Genomic DNA, 20,757 nt, shown 5'->3' on the forward strand with positions numbered 1-20,757 from the left:
CACACTCTAAATACTGATTACTCATCTCCTGCCAAGAGACAGGTTTCCTTAGAGCTACGCTGGGAGTTTTCCAGTGCCTGTGCTCTGCTGCCAGAGGCCAGATGTGTTGGTACAAACACAGGCTGTGCCAGAGTGTGAGCCTTCTACCAGTAACGGAGTTGTGCTCCACAGGAGTATGGGCCTGAATTGAGAGTACCTATGGGCAATGATTTGGTGTTCATGGACCTGACAAATGCTTGTACTATTAAAGTTCAAAATGAGACTGAGATAGGCTATGAGAACTCAGGTTGGTGTAATTTGCCCTCTTGTGACCTCTAGTCTTTGTCCTATGTCATGCTTAACAGCAGAGTTCAAAAGCTCTTAATGTCTCCTAAGGCCACTGAAGGCATATTTTTGTCTTCTATGTAAAATGCTGGTTTTGTAGATGACTTCTGTTCACTATTGGAGAATGAGAAGGTATTTGCCTAGGGCACTTGTATGGCTAATCCTGTAACCTCTGTTGGGCTTGGTCTGGGATGACATTGACTGAATGTACTAAGTGGCAGTGTCTTGTGGAAAACAACTTCTGAAATGGTCTATTGTCATGATTTCTAAGTTTATAAGATGGGCTGTTTGGGTATATCTTACAAATGCTCCTCCAGTGTCACCTGACTTCACTGTCACTGCCCTGAGAGTGACAGAGACGATCTGTTTGAAAGGTAACATCTTGCATTTCCAACTTGAATGTGACATGATCCCCCACAATGGCTTTGGCATTTTCCTTTCCATCATTTAATATTCCATCAGGAAAGTCCTTCAAACCAGCATTACATTCAGCAGGCATTTTGAGAGGCTGGCAATTAAGTATTCAGAATTACTGTATAAAATGAAATTATCAAGAAGTTATTAAATTCTTGGTCATGAGTCTTCTAACTACTGTGATGCAGCCTATGGACAACCTCAGAGAAAGAAGACATCTGGATTTCTTGTGGTTCCGTTTGTCATGACCTTGGCTGGGTTTTGCTGACTATATATCATACATAATTTGGTCAGCAAAAATGTACTGACGACCTCTGGAGTTCTGCATGTCCCCCAGGGTACAGGCACTGCATGTGGCAGACATTTCTATGGCTTTCTGCAAGCTTTGCAAATTGCTCTTAAGGAAAAACGCTGCCACTGAACTGCCACCAAAATTTGGCTTGTGGAACTTGCTGGGTCTGGCAGGATTTACCCAAGATATATCATGGGGTGTGTGCTGAGGTGGGTGTCTTTCATTTTCTGCTATCAGGGAATTTGGTTTCAGCTGGGAAGGATTTATTGATTGTGGTGATTTGCTTGAGGGGATGAGCCAGAAGAAATCTAGCACAAAAGGTATTTTTCTTTTGGATGATTGTTGTGCATTTTAATGCTTTCTTGTATCTGGATGTGTTGGGAATGTCTTGAGTGACTTCATCGCATAACTCATTATGAGCTGCATTGTTTCCAGATACTTAAAGGGCTTATCAGCACTGGAAATGGCCTTTTCATTTGCAGCCTGCTTCCTGTTGATCCCTCAGAGGATGTAAAGGCCTCTTCCTCCCAAACTTCATCAGGAGCTTATCTGAAGCCAAACTAATCAGCTGAGATTGAAGGGATCTGCCAAGAGTGCACAAATGCACTGACTCAGCACAGCCTCTGGGGTCTGGAGGCTGGCTCTGGAGGAGTGACAGGTCTCATCCAAGAGGTACTGGTGCTGTGGAGCATAGGTAATGAGCTGGAGGTGGCCTTGGAGCCCAGCTTCTGCTTCCACCCCTTCCTCCTTCTCCAGACTGAAAACTTTGTCCCTGCTGCTCCCTGCAGTTTCCAGTGATTCAGGCTGTAGGGTCCAGCTCTGACTTCAAGGTCTGAACAGCCTCTGCAGATGGTTACAAGGCTTGGAGTGGTGAAACTATGCTATGGAGGTATTCCTCCACCCTTCTCTCTCCAGCGGCTGAGCTGACTTTGGCTCACTAGCATTGTATTTAAAAGACTTTCAGATGTGTGTGGTCCCTGTAAAAATAAATCTCCAAAGGAAACAAATGTTATGTGGTGAAAGTCTGCCAAGTCCCCGTTGCTTATTAGCTCATAGCATTATGTAGGAGAGACTTAACTCTATAGTCTGATATAGGATAATTCTTTGATGCTCTTCTGTTCTTCATCAGCTCTTCTGAAGATTCAGGTTTAAAGCCTGTTGCTCTGTAGGGTCAAGGCTTTATGGGCTCTAGGTTTTGAGTGCCTTGACACATTTGACAGAGCCCTGAAATAGTAATTTGTCATTTCAGAGGGTTTTGGCATGTGAGTTCACATAAGCAAAGCTCTGAAAACAGTGAAATAAATAATAAAATATCAGGGATGATATTTTCAAAGCAGTCCAGAAGAACAGAGGTTAAAATAATAAATGTAATTAAATATATACATCTAAATAGACTGACTTGAAAATGTTGATCCAAGACTTCCTTTAAAAGCAGTCATAACTAGATTTAAATTTTTCTGGAATTGTCATCTGTGGTGCAGCCATACCTCAGCTACTTATCACCTTAACTTACCTCCTGGTTGGAGAACATGCTGTGCTATCGGATGCAATTTTTTTAAATAGTAGTCAGGATGACGTATAGCAAAGCATACCGGGCATTGACATAGAGAGTACTTAAGACTGCAACTCCTAATGATGATAGAAACTAGATTTTCCAGGTGTATGTGAAGAAGTTAGCACAAAGAAGTCGCATCCCTTATACTTGTAGTCTGTCCCTTTCCAAAGTATCTCAGTTGCTCAGCAATATCAACAAACACGTCTTTATACGGATTTAGTTACACAGGCAAAAGTCTAAATGCTAGCTTCCTGGAGGAAAGATGAATCACCTGATTTAAAGCAGATAATTTAATCTGAAGAGCTAACTTTATCTTTCCTTTTTAGCTAGATGAAATTATTGATGGGAAGATGAATTTTCTTTCCAATTCTCAATCACTCATGCTGCTTAAAATAGTTTAGATTGTGGTATCTCAGGGGGTGAGTCCGTTTTGATGTAAATAGGTTTTGACTAGCATTGATTCCTTAAGGCCAGTAAAGAAGACCTTGTGCCTGACCAACAAGAACTGAAGTCAGGAGCAGGCCCCTGCATTCATCAAGAAAGATGTTTCTTTCTATGCCTTATTGCATAGCCCAGCCAATGTCTGTAGTATGAGGTGATCCTGTTCTCATTTGTAGAGAAGCAAATACAGTGCAATTCTACTGAGAACATGTGAAATCATTCTGGTTCCAGGGCTCTTCACCTCTGATGCTCTGGCTGCTGAGATCCTTCTTGCCTTGTGGCAGGATTAAAAGAGGACAACTGTACTGTAGGTGATTTGGGCATATTTCAGGAATAACTTGAGGTTTTACCCAAGATAAGCATTACCAGCATTGGCTATAGAAACCTTATCCTTCAGTCAGGAACAAATACCAGGTCTCTTCACTTTTAAAAGGAAGTGCCCATGCTCCAAAAAGCTTCTGGTGGTGTCCCAAGCAGACATGTCCATATAGACATGTTTCATCTTCTCACCAGTGGGTATGGTCTCAGATGTGGAAAGAAGTCAAGAGCTATCTGTCAATAGCTGTTTGAGTCCCTTTGCTGTCTTGAGAACACTCCATACAAGTCAAACTAGGGAGATGAATAAGCTGTTGTACAATTCCACTGACTGCATGGGTTTACATCATCCTGTCAGATTGCCCTGGGGTAGTATCCAGACCCTTAGATATCATCCCAAACAGTCTGCCTCCTCTCTATGAAAGCTCTGTGCACCACCAAAGACTGAATTTGGTTTCCTTTTCTCTATTCTTGCTGTTACTGTACTTAGCACATGCATAATGACTTTGGCACATTTTAAAAGTATGAATAAATTTATATTTACAGCAGTATTGTGGTATAGGGAAGAATTGTTTATCCTGGACAGACGAAGCATGTGGTGGTGAATGGCCAGGTATTATCTAGTTTGGAATGGGATCTAATAGGAAGGAGAAGGCTTAAAAGTCCCACCTCCCTCTTGCATCTGCATCCAGAGGCCTACTGAAATATGCCCTGGAGAGCACAGATCCAGTGCTTTTCTGTGGTCCTCTCAACTGCCAATTCCTGAGGAAGAAGAGCAGATCTGTGGTTTCCTCTGTAGTGATCCCACCAACCACATAAGGAAGCAGCCAACAGCCTTAGTGGAGGATGCACAGGAGCTGTTGAATAAAAGGATGGTTTCAGGGAATATAAGAAACTCTTTACAAATGTCATGTGTAAAAGTTGGTGGCAGAGATGAGCTTTCAGTGGATTTGGGTCATTGTTGCCTGGACTATCATGTACAGGGCAGACAAAGCTGGAATAAATACTAACTTTTTCTGTGTAAATGTGATACTGCGATGATATGCCAAAATGACAACATCTGATGTTTTCATTCAAAACAGACACAGTGTTGTTAGGAAAGATTTCCTTCTACAGATGGGAAGACCCTCCCATTTCCAACCAATTCGTGTTCTTTCCTAAAATAAAGTGTGGACCAGCACCAGTGGGATTAGGAGTGGGGTTAGTGGTGCTGCTCTTCTAACTGCAGGGTAGACATCTCCATCCAGAAAGCGGGTGAAAGATTTTCCTATCAAAGTGAAAGAGCCCAGTACAATTTTCTAACAGCTGAGTTCTCCTGCAGTGGGATCAGAAAATGAACTTCTCTTAGTTTGGGATATGAGCCAGGGTGAATCTGTTGGGTTAAGCTTACGTCGAATGACTCCATCCTGAACCCCTTGGGGATTTGAATGAACTGGGATTCAGAGCTCTGGCTTTGGCTTGTGTCCAAGGTTAACAGAGAAAAATTATTCAGGGGCACTGCATGCACAACCACCAAGTGAGTTCTCCCTTTTTGTTTGCCAGTGTAAACCAGGACTGCTGTGTAAAAACCAATACAGGAGGACTGTGCCCAGTTCCACTGGTCAACTTTTTTTGTAGTTGCTTTCCTAACACACAGCAGTCTCGTGCCAGCATTGTAGCACACTGTCGGATTGTAGCTGTGACCTCCCTGTACTGGTAATCCTATAATATTGGTGCATCAGCCTGACTGTGCTCTTTCTTTCAGTGGGGCCAGATGCTTTCTTGGTGAAGTTAGAGCCAAGGGGAAATTTGCATCCTTCAGAACATCACCCCAAAGCTTGCCCCTTTAAACTTTTTGTTTACCCATCTGCTAACATACCCAGAGCTGGAACGAGCACACCCTTTTTTCCCCTCAGATACAGAGACGACTACAAGCAGACGACTGATGATGAGAGTACAACCACTGAGGCAAAGCGAAGGGATCGAACAAGGCACTAGGACCTAGGAGGCGTCTCATCCACCCTGGCAGGAATTTCTTGCTTGGAGCTCAGACAACAAAGGCAGAGTGAGCCTGGTTTTCTTTCTCTCAGCATCTCCACCCTGCGCGCTGAAAACCGGTGAGTAGAGCTTTTTTGAGTGACTTGCATGCAGAAAAGTAACAGATGTCAGATAGAAAGGAGGAATCTTTCTCTTCGTACCTTACAGCATCTGCAGTTCATTTTAAAATCAAAACCCCCTGCATCCTCTGATTCATTCCCGAAGTTGCTTGGATGTTTCATTGTTCACTGCGTGACACCAGACTGAATCTACCCCAATTGGCATCGTGGGGGAAATGTTCCCAAGTTGAGGTTTCTGTGCAGATGGCATCCATTGTCATCTTCTTTAGTGCAGGCTGGGGACAATGATTTTTCTTGCCCAGGTCACGTTGACATTGTAAAATGCAGGGAAGGAGCTTCGTTCTGGCAAATGTAAGGGGTGGGGAAAGAGATAGCAACAGCTTTTCCCAGATTTATACCTGGCTGCCAAGTGCTGGTGTAAATCCCCTTTCTGCTCTGTGTTAACATGCAAGAAACATGCGTGAGTTGCATGTTCCTGGCTGTGCTGGGGGAGTGGAAGGGACCTTCTGTTGCAGGATTGGGGGTTCCTCCTCCTTTTGTGTTGGGATTTGGTGCGGGAGGAAGGTTGTTCTTGAGCATAAGCTGGAGGCTGTGCATAAATTGCTGCTTGCTGGGTGTCAGCTCAAGTCTTGGCTTTTCTGTGCCTGGCGCTGGGGACCCCCTTGGTCAGAACAATGAAAGGTGAGGGAGCAGGGGCGGCCTGTCCCTTGGGCAGGGGCACTTCCAGCAATTAAATCACTTAAGGCTGGAAGGGGAGGGTGGAAATAGCCCCTTTATTTTCTCCTCTTTAAACGGGAGCAGAAATGCAATTCAGAGGCGACTCAGGCTGAAAAGAGCTTATCGAAGCCTCGTTTCAATGACAGATTTTTCTTCCCAGTCATTTCTTCTTAGAGATGTAGGCTGGTCCTGGGAATTGATTGATGGGCTAGGAGGGGGCTGCGGATAGGGGGAAGGGTGGGCTGGATCTCATTGCTAACCCTTATTGAACAGGCTGTCACAAAGAAACTGCTTATTCCCCTGTGACCATTCTTTCATAAATGGCAGTTTATTCTAATGTTAAACATTCAGATGCTCTGATTTCTTCCGTGATTCGACAGATTGAAGGGCTGACTTAACTGGGATCTCCTTGTTTTCTGTTGCCAAAGGAGACCTCACACGGTTCAGAGGTTTAATTCATTGCCAACTGGTGCTTGGATGAGTTTTTTGGGGCTGAGTTGTAGTTCCCATGTATCCCTTTGGCCCAAAGTCCCAATTTACTGGACTTTGAAAACTCCCAGGTGCAGCAGCAGACGGCTCTCTAGAAACATGTTCCCTGCCCCCAGTAGTTGGATCCCTTTCAAAATGCGAGGACCCCTCCTACCCTCAGTCCCCAGGATCAATACAAATCTGGGTCAGTGGAGGGGGTGCTTCCCAAATACATCTGTCCTGCTCCAGACGCAGCTCTTGCTTTAGTGTTGTTTTTCGCTGGATTGCAGCTCTGCTTGGCTCTAACCTGTCCCTTTGCACTCCTTCTCTCCCCATCTCCTTCCTGCTCAGCTTCAGATCTTTAGGGTTCACCAAACTATGGAACTTGATTTTGGACACTTTGACGAAAGAGACAAGGCGTCCAGAAACATGCGAGGCTCACGTATGAACGGGTTGCCCAGCCCCACTCACAGTGCTCACTGTAGCTTCTACAGAACCAGGACCTTACAGGCACTGAGTAACGAGAAGAAAGCTAAGAAGGTGCGTTTCTATCGCAACGGGGACCGCTACTTCAAGGGAATTGTATACGCCGTGTCCTCTGACCGCTTCCGAAGTTTTGATGCTCTCCTGGCTGACCTGACCCGGTCCCTGTCTGACAACATCAATCTGCCTCAGGGAGTCCGTTACATTTACACCATCGATGGGTCGCGGAAGATTGGGAGCATGGATGAGCTGGAGGAAGGTAATTAGCATCGCTGTCTGGTGCAGTGAGGAGGCGGGGTAGGAAGGGGGCTGCAGGGGCTGCATCACTGGGGTCTGCCGTTAAGGTCACGTTTCCTTGGGCGCGGGGCTGCTTCTGCCCCTCTGCGCTGAACCTGCATGTTCGCCTTCACCTCCGGAGAGATGCGGGAGAGGGTGGCTGTGCAGGGGCTGACACCCCTGGGGTGTCCCCCAGCATACTCGTTTGGGTGCAGATGTGGAGACAGAGGGGTGTGTCTTACTCTTGGCTAGACATGGCTGTGTCCATTGCTTGGGGGGCTGTCTGAGGGTGTCCCCGCGTCTGTCCGGGCTTGGGGGGGCGGTCCCAGATGGGTGCAGGGCGTGGCTGGAGAGGGATGTGGGTTTCCCATTGGGGGTGGGTGGGTGTGAATGGAAAAGCAAGGGGTGCTGAGGAATTCATGCAGTGCGTGTGTAATGGGGGTGGGAGGGATTTATGCACTCTGTGTATGGGGGTGTTCTGGGGGGTTCATGCACAATGTGTGTGCAGGGGTGTGGGGGTGTTGAGGGTGCATGCAGTGTGTGTATGGTGGATGCGTGGAAGGCAGGGTGTTAGGGACTTGTATGGTGTTTGGGGAGTGCATGGAGGGGTGTGTTGGGAGTTCACACAGTATGTTCAGAGGGGGAAGTTAACAAACAAGGTGTGTGTATGAAGAAGGGTGTTTCAGGGGGTTGCACTCGGTGAAATTTGTGTTTTGATACGTGTGTGTAGAAAGGTGTATTAAGAGAATTAATTGTAGAGGAGGTGTTGGGATTCCTTAAGGGGGTTCATGCACAGGATGTGTGTTGGGGTTTGTGCTTAGGGAGTGTCTGGAGGGGTGTTGGGTGGGTGTGTGTGAAGGGGAAGTCCTCGAGGGGGTTCTTGCGCAGCGATGTGTGTAGAGGGGCCATTGGCAGTTCATGTGCTGCGTCTGAATATGGTTCATGCAGGGTCTCTATGGAAGGGACGTGTATTGAGATGTTCAGATGGGGTATGTGTATAAGGGGGTGTATTCGGGGAGTGTTTCTGCAGGGACTGTGTGTGGTGATGTGGGTTGGTCTGATAGGTCTGTGAGGGAGTGTGGGAAGGCATCCCCTGCGTGGCAGGTCTGAGTGTATCCCTGTATCTAGAGAGGGTGTCAGTGTGCCTGTGCCTCCAAGTGTCACTTGGACTGTGGGATGAAGGATGAGTCAAATATCAGCCCTTCTGTCTGGAGGGGGTGGCCTGGGGGCAGGCTTGGTGCTGTGGAGCTCAGCTGCCAGCCTTGTCTGTGCCTGGGGAGCTGCCTCTGCAGCAGTGGGCTGCCGCCATGGGTTCTGCCTTTCTCCGGGAGTGTCAGGAGGACCCCCAGGGTGAAATGGCTACCTGGCCAGTCCTGCTTCCTTGCCCAAGGCATGGTCGTGGGCAAGCTCTGCTGGTGGTGCAGCCCAAGTAGAGGATGCACAGAGGATACCCACAGCCACCCTGCTTTTCTCTTCCCTGAGCAATTCAGATATTCCGTTCTTTGTTTGGACCAGGAATATCCTGATTACTCTGTTGCAAGAGGGGAGTTGCTCTTCCCTGTTCCTTGATGTTTTCCTCCAAGCAGATGACCTGGCTGATTTGGTGACTACAGAAAATCCACAAGGCTTCTGCCTTTAATAGAAGACAATGGATTTGAGTGTGTGCCACTCAACTGCGGGGGCAGCCTCAGCAGTGAGTCATTGTGTGACCTTGACTAAAGCATCTCTCCCTAGAATTCCTTATCTGTCAAGTGGGCTACTCATTTCCCCAAAATACTTTGTGCGGACAAGCACACAGGATAAATATTGGTTTCCATAGAGGAGTTTTACTGGGAAGAAATTGCTGCCTTTGAGGGAGATGATGCAGTCCTTGTGGAGTTATTCTCAGCCCAGTTACAGCTGTCAAATGGAGGTGTGGCCTCCCTTAATTTTAGAGATTCTGCCATGTTTCATTCTGATCTCTTAATATGGCCACAGCCTTTCTTTAATGGCAGCTCTCAGTCCTGCTTGTCCTAAGATTTATGTAAATCTTCAGAAATAACTCCATGGGAGAAAATGCAGTTCTTGATTTTCTTTTTATACTCTTTCTGCTTTTTGTCAGTGAATAGTTGTTATACCTGTTTACACTGGTTTTTGCTGCAGGTAAGAAGGTACCTCGTTCTTGAAAATATTTTTTACTGGTTAAGGTACAGGCAGGAGATGCTGGCATTTGGGTTCTGGCTTTGCTCTGCCAAAATGGTATCTGGAAACAGCACTGGAGAAGTGGCACTATAACAAAAATGGGATTGTCTGTGTGGCTGTGTCCTCAGCAGAGCATCAGCTAGGAATATACAATCTCAGCAGAGTGAAAACAAAGGAATCCAGTGTTTGAAAATGCAAAAGTAGATCTGCATGCTGTTATTGATAGTTTAATGATAACGATATTCACTTATTTCTAGGGATGACCTAGAATCTTTGTTGTAGAAAAGCAATCTGGGAAAGACATTGCTTTTAGTTTATAATACCATGGTTGTAACCAACCTTGTGGTAACTTACACTATTAGCTTGGGTGTTTGTATAACTGTACTACATACATGCATGGAAAACGGAACTTCAGAGTAATTGTGCTGTGACATACAAGAACAGTACATACACAAACAGTATATGTTTGCAGTATAAATTAGCTTTCTGGTTGGAGACTGAGGGTAACTAAGCCAGTTCTAGTTGCTACAATGTGCCTAACTTACTGTAATTCCCAATAAACAAGTAGAACCGAGGAAAAGAAGTCATCAGAGAGGCTCATCCCAGTAGTTTAGTTGTAAAAACTGGTGAATTACTGATAATATTTCACATCATGTTCTAACTACTTGATTACTTCTGCATGATTTACAAATGTACTTCCAAGGTCTAGTCTGAATGTACTTCTGCAGGGTGGAGAATGATATTGCATGATACCAACACCCTCGAGACAGACATTTCAGGTGAACAAAAACCACTTGGTGTGCTGCTAATTAAATGGGACTTGGTCTCCAGACCCAGACTTGGTAGTCTTTTCCCTTGCATTCAGGGTTGTTCTCATAAGGTTCTGGATGGATGTTTTATTTCCCAGTCTGTCCAAGATGGAACAAGTGAAGTCTCTCTTACTCTTTGATCACATCCCTCCTATCTGCCAGTTGAGATGTGCCTTTTGGTCCTTTCCTGTACTGAAGTCTAATGCCTCACATTTTGGAAGCTCACCAGGACTCTGAGTTCTTCCTCACCTGTCACTGGCTGCTTTTTCCATACTGCCTCCTGTACCAGAGAGCTGTTTATGTCCATGTCTCCCAATGACCTTCTCTCAAAATCCAGCTGTCTGATCACTTTTTGTCTACCTCCTTTCACTCATAATGGCCACCTTCTGTCACTGTAGTCATTGTTTTAATCTTGACTACTCCCTATTTTCAGCATTCAGGTTTATTATAAGTGGACTTTGGACCTGCTTCTAGTCAGTGGCTGATTTCATGTGAATTGTGTCCTTTGCTGTCTATGGTCAAGGTCAGAAATACATGTGGAAATAAACCCATCAAATATAATATGGATTAGACATGGTCACTAAAGGTAGAAATGCGGACATAGATTAAAACTAGAACTTGAGAGACTCAACATTTAGTTGAAGCTGCGGACTCTTCCCTTCTGAGCTCCTGGTATGCTCAGGCTGTTAGGCAGGGCACAGCCCCCCTTGCATTGTGGTCAGAGGGCCCATTGAGGGTGGATTTATGCCCTTGTCCTGTGCTGGGTTACTTCTCTGAAACTTTTTCTTGCCTCAGATTAAACACTAGAGAAAGCTGAATAGGATTTTGTTTTGCTTGGTGGGGTTTCATTACAGATGTTCTTGGGCTGTGTGAGATATTCCAGAAAGTGTTTCCAAGCTTTTAGTATCCTGTCATGCCGTGGGGAATCTTTTCCAAAACCTTATCCAGGAGTGTTTAAAGTAATCATAGGAGGGGCTCCACCCTGGAGCTGTACAGAGCCTGGTGTGTGCTGGGACTGAGGGGTTTATAGGAAGTATATTGAAATCTCCACACAATGTGTGCGTGTTCCGGTTTGCTTGGAAAACTGAAATTCTTGCAGTCCAATACTGAAGTCTTGGTAACCCGTGGCATTGTTTTCTATGGCTGTTGCCCTGACAGCTTGGCTAATTACATTCTACATAACAAAATGTATCCTTGTGGTTCTGTTTTATTTGCTTGCCCATCCTGGCTGCCACACTAGGACTGGTGTGGTCCCATAAATTCCTGATGGGCACTGTGTGGTTTTGAAGGCAGTTGAAGGCAAAATCACACATTTCTTTCACTTTTTCAAGAAGAGGTCCTTTGCTGTCACAAGAGAGCTCCATGTGGAAAAGCCAAAGGAAGGAAGCTCTTCCAGAGTTCATTTTGCCATGATGGAGTAGGTCTTGAGGCAGAGGAAGATCCTTTTTAATGCAGAAAGTAGCAGGAAGTTCATGCATTTAAAACTAAAGGCCTACTTTTTAACATCATATGTAATGAATTCTGCAAGGTGTTAAGTCCATTTAATTCCTATTGAAGTCATAGTAAATCCCATGAAACGTGAAAGCTAGGCACAGTAGCACAATCTCAACTTTGCAACAGCAGAGCTAACAACCAAAATAATTGACTGCAGCTCACAGAGACTGTTTTTGGAATAACTGTTAGCAGTTATGCTTTCAAAATGGCCTCAATCCAGCTTTCCCGATTTTTCTTGCAAGACTTCTGCCTGCAGTTCATTATACTTGAAAACTTGCTGGTGCATGCTGAGAAAGGATAACTTTTTCTGAACGCGCAGCCTGTCACTTTTAGTATTGTCACAAGGAGCTGCTCTAAGAGGGTTGAGGGATTAGCGCTCATCTTGAGCTTAGAGTTTTTCTAAGAAACCTTCTCTAAGGCAAACCTTATCTTTGTTGAGATCATCCCTTCTTTAGGAGCTGAATAATCGCCTTGTGCTTCTATCAAATTGGGAGCACAGTGATGTGTAATGCACTTGTAGCCAGAGTAATTCAGTGTGATACAAGCCATGGCTTCGAATGGCAAATATGCTGATCGTGACTTAAGGTCAAAGGTCTACAGTCAGCCCATTTATTGCTAAGGGCAGGATAGAAGGAATAAATAAATGCCTTGCTGCTTTGGTGGCACGATAGAAATTGTGACACCTCTGGAGCACACTGGCATGATGACAAGTGCACATCATCCTGCAGGGCTTTGGCTTCACAGTGCAGAAAGAGCATCCTGCACTGACCTCGCACTGCACGAAAAAAAAAATGCTGTCGTTAGCACCACTGGTGTCATGCCCATAGTGATCAGCAGCAGATTGGATCTTGTCAGCCTGGTGCTTCTCACTCTTACAAAAGCTTCCCACACTCAATACATGAGTGTGTCTCTTTGGGGCTCCCATTGGGGTTTTGTTTGGAAGTAATGACATGGGTGTTCATCATACATTCTCATGGCTTATAGCTGGATTTCTGCACATGTACACAGCTGCTTGCTGTCTAAAGACATCTTCCTGAAAATATTTGTGCGCAGATTTTTATGCTTAGGGCTGGGGGAAGCAATATACTTGGAGTTGTTTCTTTTGCTTTTGACAAAATGTCATACCCACTTCCTCGCCTTTCCTTCTGTTATGCTGTGCATGTCTTCTGCAACCATGCTGTGTTATATTTCTTTTGTATTTCTTTGACTGGCACAGTTGTACACCTTGACTTCTCATTATAGGCTTAGCATGGATAGATGTATCAGAGAAACCAAGAAACCACTCCTCTTTCCATGGTATCACTATTCCCCATAAGATTTTTCTCTTTTGTGGTATTCTGGCCACAATACACAGTTCAAAGCCAGAAAGGTCACAGGTTTTCACCCCATGCTTGCCCAATCCTGCTACTACCTCAAGGTAAGGTTTGGGTAAAACTCATCTGTGAGAAGTGAAATAGCACATGTTCCTGGCTGGCAAATGGTAAAAGGGATGTGCCTCACTGAGGAACTTCAGGGATAATTTTGCTATTATTTGAGGGCCATAAACTGAGTTTGGGAAAACATCAGTTGAAGTGATTTTATTAAGTTAAAGCTTCAGGTTATGTGTTTAGGCCAGGAAAGAAGGAAAGAAAAACTCCTCTTCCCTGGAGCTATACTGCTATAACTGCAGAAGTGATGCTGAGAAGAGCTGCTATTCTGAACTGCTATTCTGAAGTGTCACTCCAAGCAAATTTCTGTCCAGTTTTAGAATTTGATAAAATGTTTGCCAGGGTTTGTGTTAAATGAAACAAAGTGAGAAAGGGCAGATTATTTTTTCCACTTGTGACTGTGAGCATAACTTGAAAGGCCAGTGTGTATACATGCACAACTACCTAATACCACATCTGTGGAAACAAAGGCTAGAAAAGTATTGCCTTCGTGCCACTATTGCCTTCAGCCCGCGCTGTTGTAAATATGCTAGACAGCTATGGTGTGCAGTGAAGAACTTCAAACAATTCAGCTGGAACTAAGAGTAATAGTACTCTGCCAAACAGACCAATAATCTCTTCCGCTTACTTTAAAACATGGAACTTATTAATTATTAATGGACAATATGCCCCAACACCTCACGTGTTTATAGAACACAGCACAAATATATACTTTCTTTACTTTGGGATAGAAGATGCCACAAGGATTACATAAACACAGATGAAAGTCAAGCCTTGCAACACTACAGTGGCAGATATTGCCACTTCTGTTTTTCAGGTAGGGAAGCAGAGATGCAGGTGAGGTCAGGAGCTTCCACAGGGAGGCTTGGGGCAGGGGTGAGAATAGTATTCAAATCACTCCTAGTATTGCATTTAAACAAACAAATCCCTTTTCTCAAAGGATAATGCTACAGTTCTGTTGAGCATGCTTATAAAGGCTCTGCCACCCAGGGATTATGGGCTTGGGAGGGCTCAGGTTCTTAGGAGGGCTAATTCCCTGTGAGCATTTCAGGCTCCTCTTGCTGCTCTTCACACTCCGTTCTGAAACTGGAGAGAAGTGTGAGCCCCTTCTGCACCAGGTGTTGCTTGGCTGAAGCAGGGGAATAAACCACAACTTATTAATCATAAGGATTTAAAGTATTCAGTGCTTCTGGAAAACAATCAGTATCTCCAATGGGAATTCTTTATGGTGTAAGGTACTTTGTGGGGTATCTTTATGCTTATTGAGTCAGATTCAAGAAATGTAAGGAATTAAGGAGCTTCAGCTATGGGTACTACATGGTCAGTTTGAGGGTTTTTGCTGGCAGCATACATGCCACAAACATAGATTTTTATTATTTGTTCAAGCCAACAGTACATCTTGGTGGTTGCATTAGTTTGGGGTACACTAGTTGATAAAATGCCCAACTGACTGTTCATCATGAACCTTGTTAACTCTCTTCTGCCTTCTGTATTTCTGGTCCATCTTCAGAAGGGAAAACAGAATATCTGCTTCATGTTAATAAATTATTTTGGTCATGTTATGCAACTGGGGAGACAGAGAAAAGCTGCAGTTGGTGATATAAGCACCATAAGTACACATCACTTTCTGGCAAACTGGGTACAATGTCGGGGTTAAAAAAAGTTAGCATCCTTCATCTTTTCTATGGCTGTTTGTGACATCAAACACTTAGCAGTAATAAGGACACAAATACTATACAGACCGTTGTTTTAAGCTTATTAAAGCCTTCTGCTTATTGCGTACCTGTTAGTGGTCTCCCCATATGTTCTATGAAGGGATTGTCTCTGTCTCCATCAAAAATGCAATTTAGTCAGCAGAAGAATGACTATATGAACACTATACTGGATATGTTGCATGCCTGGACCATAAAATTCTGTGAAAATCAGTGGGCTACTTTGAAATCCATATTTACACCTTTGCCAATTGGATGTCAAATCCTGCCCTAGAGATCCTATAATGGAAAGCCAAACTCAGATGCCGGGTAGGCTTTTCAAAGATGTCCAGGCTCTGGAGTTTGCAGTAGGGAACAGGTAAGGAAATGTAGCCAGTCTGTTTATATGAAGAAGGATATTTATCTTATTCAAAATAGTTAAACCTATATTTTGATTTCAAACCTATCTTAATATTTGAAGAACTTCATTCTGTAAGATGAGCCCAATAAAGCACTGAAAGAAACTCTGTAAGATCCTACAGGTACCCATGTTATGCCTTCAGTTCCTATTAAAATTTTATCTAATGGTGAGACAAAAGCTTCTTCCTCTAGCAATGACTGACTTTTTTTCAGTGCATCTTCAAATGCTCAGCAGTCTGAGTCATTTCAGACTAGACAGCTACATTTCCTTAGGGATGCTGGTTTACAGTGTCATTCTAGTAATAACTCTTTTAGCATCCATCAGATTTGCAGGTCCAAAAGAAGATCCTACAAATCCTTTAAGGTGCTCTTAAAACCTTAAATAGGGTCCTGTAAATTACAGACAAATCTTGAAACTAAGTTTGGATGGGATAGGGAAGGGCTTTTTTGTGACTTGCTAACAAGACTGTCTAACCCTTCTCTACCATGTCTAAATTTGGATTTAATATATTTTTAGTTGGTACCAGCCATAATAAAAGCAAGCAGTGGTATTTGGTGTAGTGTTTTTTCTCAGCTGCCACTAGGTCTGTCCTCTAATAAATGACTGACAATATAACAAAGCATATTTGTTATGCCTGCTAGATTTATCAAAGCTGCTTTTGGTAGAGACTCTTCAGTATTAGACTTTCATTATTCTTCAGGCATTACACAAAAGGTACTTTGTGGATGAATGTTGATATCATCTTGGCAGGGGATGACAGACTAAAGTGGTAGCTAGGTCTGAAGATGGAGAGGAAGCTGGCAAATTTACAGCATCTTGGTGGTTAAATGAATTTGGTGTTCAGGAGCCTTTAGATAGCTTAGTTGCATCTTCAGATATCTAAATACCTTTATAACTCTAAACCTTTTTTAACCCCTGGTTCATGTGACTGAGTGGTAGTGCATGTATTTGCCAATGTAACCTATGGCTGACTTGCTTACTTTGGGGAAATACTATTCATATTATAAATAAGCATAAATATAAAATTTAAAATAGGACAAAATGTTTTAATAACAAGCTGTTATGAAAGTGCTAATGAAAACAGTGATTAGCGACTTACATTTTCCCCAGTTTATCATATATAGTGGCTGGTTTTCAGCAGTCTTATGGTAATAACTGTAGAATTAGACTGATGTTCGTTTCTTTCAAAAGGGGAGAGTTACGTCTGCTCATCTGACAACTTCTTCAAGAAGGTGGAATACACCAAGAACGTCAATCCCAACTGGTCTGTCAATGTGAAGACATCTGCCAACCAGAAAGCACCTCAGTCTCTGGCCAGCAGCAACAGCGCCCAGGCAAAGGAGAACAAAGATTTTGTGCGTCCCAAGCTGGTAACCATCATCCGCAGTGGGGTGAAGCCCCGGAAGGCGGTCCGGGTGCTCTTGAACAAGAAGACTGCCCATTCATTTGAGCAAGTTCTCACCGATATCACTGAAGCTATAAAACTGGAGACAGGAGTGGTCAAAAAGCTGTATACCTTGGATGGGAAACAGGTAGGAGATTTTTACAGATGTTACGTCTTTTTCTTTCTCTTATCTTGAGGCTTTGCTGACTCAGAACAATTTTTGAAGGCTAAAATTAACCTGAGATGATCACTGCCATCTGTTCTCTTACAAGTCAGACTTCTCATGCCAGTGGTTAAGTTACTAAATTTTCACTGATATTAATATCAAGTAAAGAATGTAGCCAACAGTCTGAGTGAAACAGATGCTCTGTCCTGCACGCCAGTGTGCAGTGCGTGTCTTCCGGACTAGCTAAATAAATAACATGGGGAGTTCGGCTTACAGCCACCAGTTGATTTGGCTCTGAAGTAACTGTAAGAACTCTCGAGCTTTGGATTCACTGAGTGAAAATGTGTTGCTTTGTTTTCCTTTCTTGAGTAACTGATCCAAGCATGCTCTTCTGTCTAGCTCAGTAATTAGCAGGAAAAGCACAGAGCTGTGTTGCATCTTCTTGACTAAATGCATGAAGAGATAACATGCAGAAAGGGATTTGGGTCAAAAATATTTAGTGGGTCATCATAATGTGCTTCATGTTTCCTTCAGTTCCAGGAAAATACAGACATCTGCCTCTTGTTAGCAGCTACATGGTAATAAACCATTTCATATTCCTGTATATATGAAAACTTCTAAAGGAATGTGGAGGATAACTTTGGGGACTGGGAAGAGCTAGATTCTTCAAGGAAAATGCTGAGCTTGATTTAACAGTTCTGTGTTGTCTTTAACTGAGGGATGATATTTTTGTCACTATTTTTCTTGCTCCAGATTCTGGACTGAGGCAGCACAGCTCTTGAGTTAGGGTTGGACACTGGCTATTCTGGGGATTGATGCTATTGCTTTAAGTTAACTTTCTTTCCTATCTCTAGAGAAAATTACCCAAATACTAGCTCTTGAAATACCATGCCAACTGTAGACAATGCATCCAACTAACATGCAGACTTTACATATGAAAATATTCATCCTTCCAACCCCAAATATAGGCTCATAAAGTGTCCTGCACAGTCCAGGTGCAGTGTCTGGTTCCTGAAAGTAAGCATGTCCCTCTAACCTGTCTGATATCCTTGCTTTGTCCCAACCTCTGTATCGTGCACATCAGTTAGTAGCTGCTTCTAGCTTCAGATATACAAAATTATCATCTGCCTGGCAAAGCTTTTCTTTCTACGTGTTTCAACCCAGCACTTTTTCTTCATAAGATGTATAGTTTATACATGAGTGGGTGACTTTCCAGCTAGACTGTCCATAAATATAGTAGCATGATGTGATGTACTGGAAACTTTGGAAGTGGCTGGGGGAAGATGGAGTCAAATGATCAGTCCTCACTAAGGAGATCATGCATGGGCACATGACCATGTGTTTTGCATCACAGAAGCTTTGCAAAGGGTTTAATAGATGGATCTGGCCTGAAAGCAGTTACACGTGTGTCATGCTGACACACAGTCCTGTGGCGCTCTCAGTTGTGAATGAGTATCTTAATCTGAACCTGTAAATTGCTTCAGTTCTTTGAGAACGGTTTTGGAGGTGAGATGTTGCTTTGGACGGTGTGCAGAAATAGGGAGGCCCCATGAGCTTCTAGAAAACTGTTCTGTTCTCTACCTTTAAGCTAGTTACAGGAGTAAGGGGTGTTTCCTTCTCCACCGGAGAGCAAGACTGAATGGAGCTTGTTGCCTGGTGACTGGACCAGACTGTGAAACTGTGTTAATCCCGAAGCAGGGATTTGGGAAATGCTGCTTGCTCTCGAGTCACAGGTTGCCTAGAGTAGTGCTGCTGTGGGGTAGACTGCGATCTGTTGTTGGAGTGGCTGCCTGGGGCTACAGCTGAGCAAGGGGCACAAAGATCTATGTAATTCATCAATTCCTACAGCAAACTGTTGTCTGTAGCAGACACCACACCATACCTGACTCTTCTTGAATCAAAAAATAAAAGGCAACCTTATGTCAGGCTCTGATAGCTGTACACTGACTGGTGCCTTAATTCAGCACTGTTTTGACTGGGGCAACCTGACAACTTCGCCGTCAGTTTTTGTTGCAGAAATGTGATTTCAGTAAAGTCTGAATAAAGATATTTCACTTAACTTGTTTTGCTGGCTTTAGTTCACCATTTTATGAAATGTGATAATTCATTGTGTGTTAAGAGACACCACTGGTAATTTCACTGTATGCAAATGTACATGCAGTATTGCAGTTATTGAAGAGTGAGATTTTGTGATTTCACAATAATGGCATGTTTCATATTTGTTTATGGCATCAATTACTGTTGAAGCTTCCTGAAGAGCAAACCTGGTTCACTAAGGCTTTGTTTTTATTGGAAAGTTTCCTTCAATGTTTGTTTTTATCTGAATTTATTTGAAATTTTCCACCTATGTGTGCTTTTAGTGTTGAAGCTAGAGATAGGAGCTTCTGCTGTTGGTGCAGTGTTCGCTGTTAGGATTTCCATGACATACTGCTCCATAAAATCTGACCTTCTGAGGTTTTTACATACCTGATTCTGACATTAGAAAGAGATTCTTGAATGCCTAATTCTGACAAACAGTACTTTATTTTCAGGAGAAAATATTCATGCAAAAACGCAAGCTGCTCAAAGCTGAAATACTGAGAATCCTGACAGACTGTCTCTTTGAGTGTCATCAGAGGCATGTTACTCCCTCTGTTGTGAAATGATAAAATTTACAAAAGGAACGTACAAAGGAAAATCATCCTTCCTCAGCCCACGAGCTGTATCTTAATGAGGGAAGATGATTATTTTATTTATAGGCATTTCCACAGTGCTCATCAGTAGAGTAATCGATGCTTTAGAAGTACAGAGTAGTGACAATGATAGTGGTATGTGAATAATTATATTTCTATGCACTGCAGACCTGCTGCAGTTGGAGTGATAAAGCAGTTAATTGAGAGCTGGATGGAATGTGTTTGAATATATGTAACACTCAAAACAACAGTGAGGTTAGGTTTTTTTAAGGAAATTTTGTTTCTTTTTGTGTCTTGGTTGTCTGTAGAAATATCGCCCTTTTGAAATGGCTAAATTAGCATTTCATGTTAAAGTAGCTTATTTAACTTGGTCTTGCACGTATTTTTAATGCTTTGTGCTTTGTCTGTCTGTACTCAAGCTCCTTCCCTCCTTGGAGCATATGATCACCTCTTGATGGACACACCAGAACTCAAAGGGGGTTTCAAATTGTTGACCAAAACCGACGCATGTCAGAGAATCACAACAGAGATTTAACATTTGAACTTCCATGGCCATATAGGAGATGGTATAGGTCAAAGCATTCAGTGTGTTAAATAGTGCAGTGGATCAAATCCCGCACTTGGTTTCATGACTACAACTGCTGTTGTGTTGAGAAGTGTGTGTGTATATATATGTAATTAATATATACATATGCAGGATTGAATTTGGTCTGATCTGTGGGTCATGTTGGAAAACACTTGTTTTGATAGATTCTTTCCCTTTTTCAAACTCTTAGTTATATCCAGTGTCCCAAATACGTCTGGATTCCTGGAAGCACTGACTACTTTATAAACACGATGACAGTTTCTGCCTCCTGTTGTTAATAAACCGAATTAGAAAACGGAATTTGAGACTGTGGATGAAGTTGCATTCAAATATTTTGAATGCAATAGTCTGAACTAGACTTTGTCAATGTTGTATAGATTTACTGTCCTGTTTGTTCTTGAACTTCTTTCTCACCATGGTGTACAATATCTAGGTGTTTTTCTGGAAGAGGAGGCTGTTTCACCACTGATAGCCCAATGCCCATCATCTGCTTTCTGCACCTTGCTTTGCACGTGGTGTCTGTCTGCATTCATTCCTGCTTTTAA

At 43.3% G+C, this 20,757-nt stretch overlaps 1 protein-coding gene across 1 annotated transcript in view; it reads left to right on the forward strand.

Annotated features, from left to right (window-relative positions):
* The first annotated feature begins 5,278 nt into the window (after window positions 1-5,278).
* DCX (doublecortin) overlaps window positions 5,279-20,757 on the forward strand; it is a 72,103-nt gene continuing 56,624 nt past the window's right edge. The window contains exons 1-3 of the mRNA XM_010288196.1: window positions 5,279-5,437; window positions 6,974-7,364; window positions 16,596-16,936. Of these exons, the coding sequence (XP_010286498.1) occupies window positions 7,001-7,364; window positions 16,596-16,936 (705 nt within the window). The 5' untranslated portion in view covers window positions 5,279-5,437; window positions 6,974-7,000. The remainder of the gene's footprint in view (window positions 5,438-6,973; window positions 7,365-16,595; window positions 16,937-20,757) is intronic.

The sequence above is a fragment of the Phaethon lepturus genome, unplaced genomic scaffold (assembly GCF_000687285.1).
Source record: "Phaethon lepturus isolate BGI_N335 unplaced genomic scaffold, ASM68728v1 scaffold19465, whole genome shotgun sequence".
Classification (NCBI taxonomy): Eukaryota; Metazoa; Chordata; class Aves; order Phaethontiformes; family Phaethontidae; genus Phaethon; species Phaethon lepturus.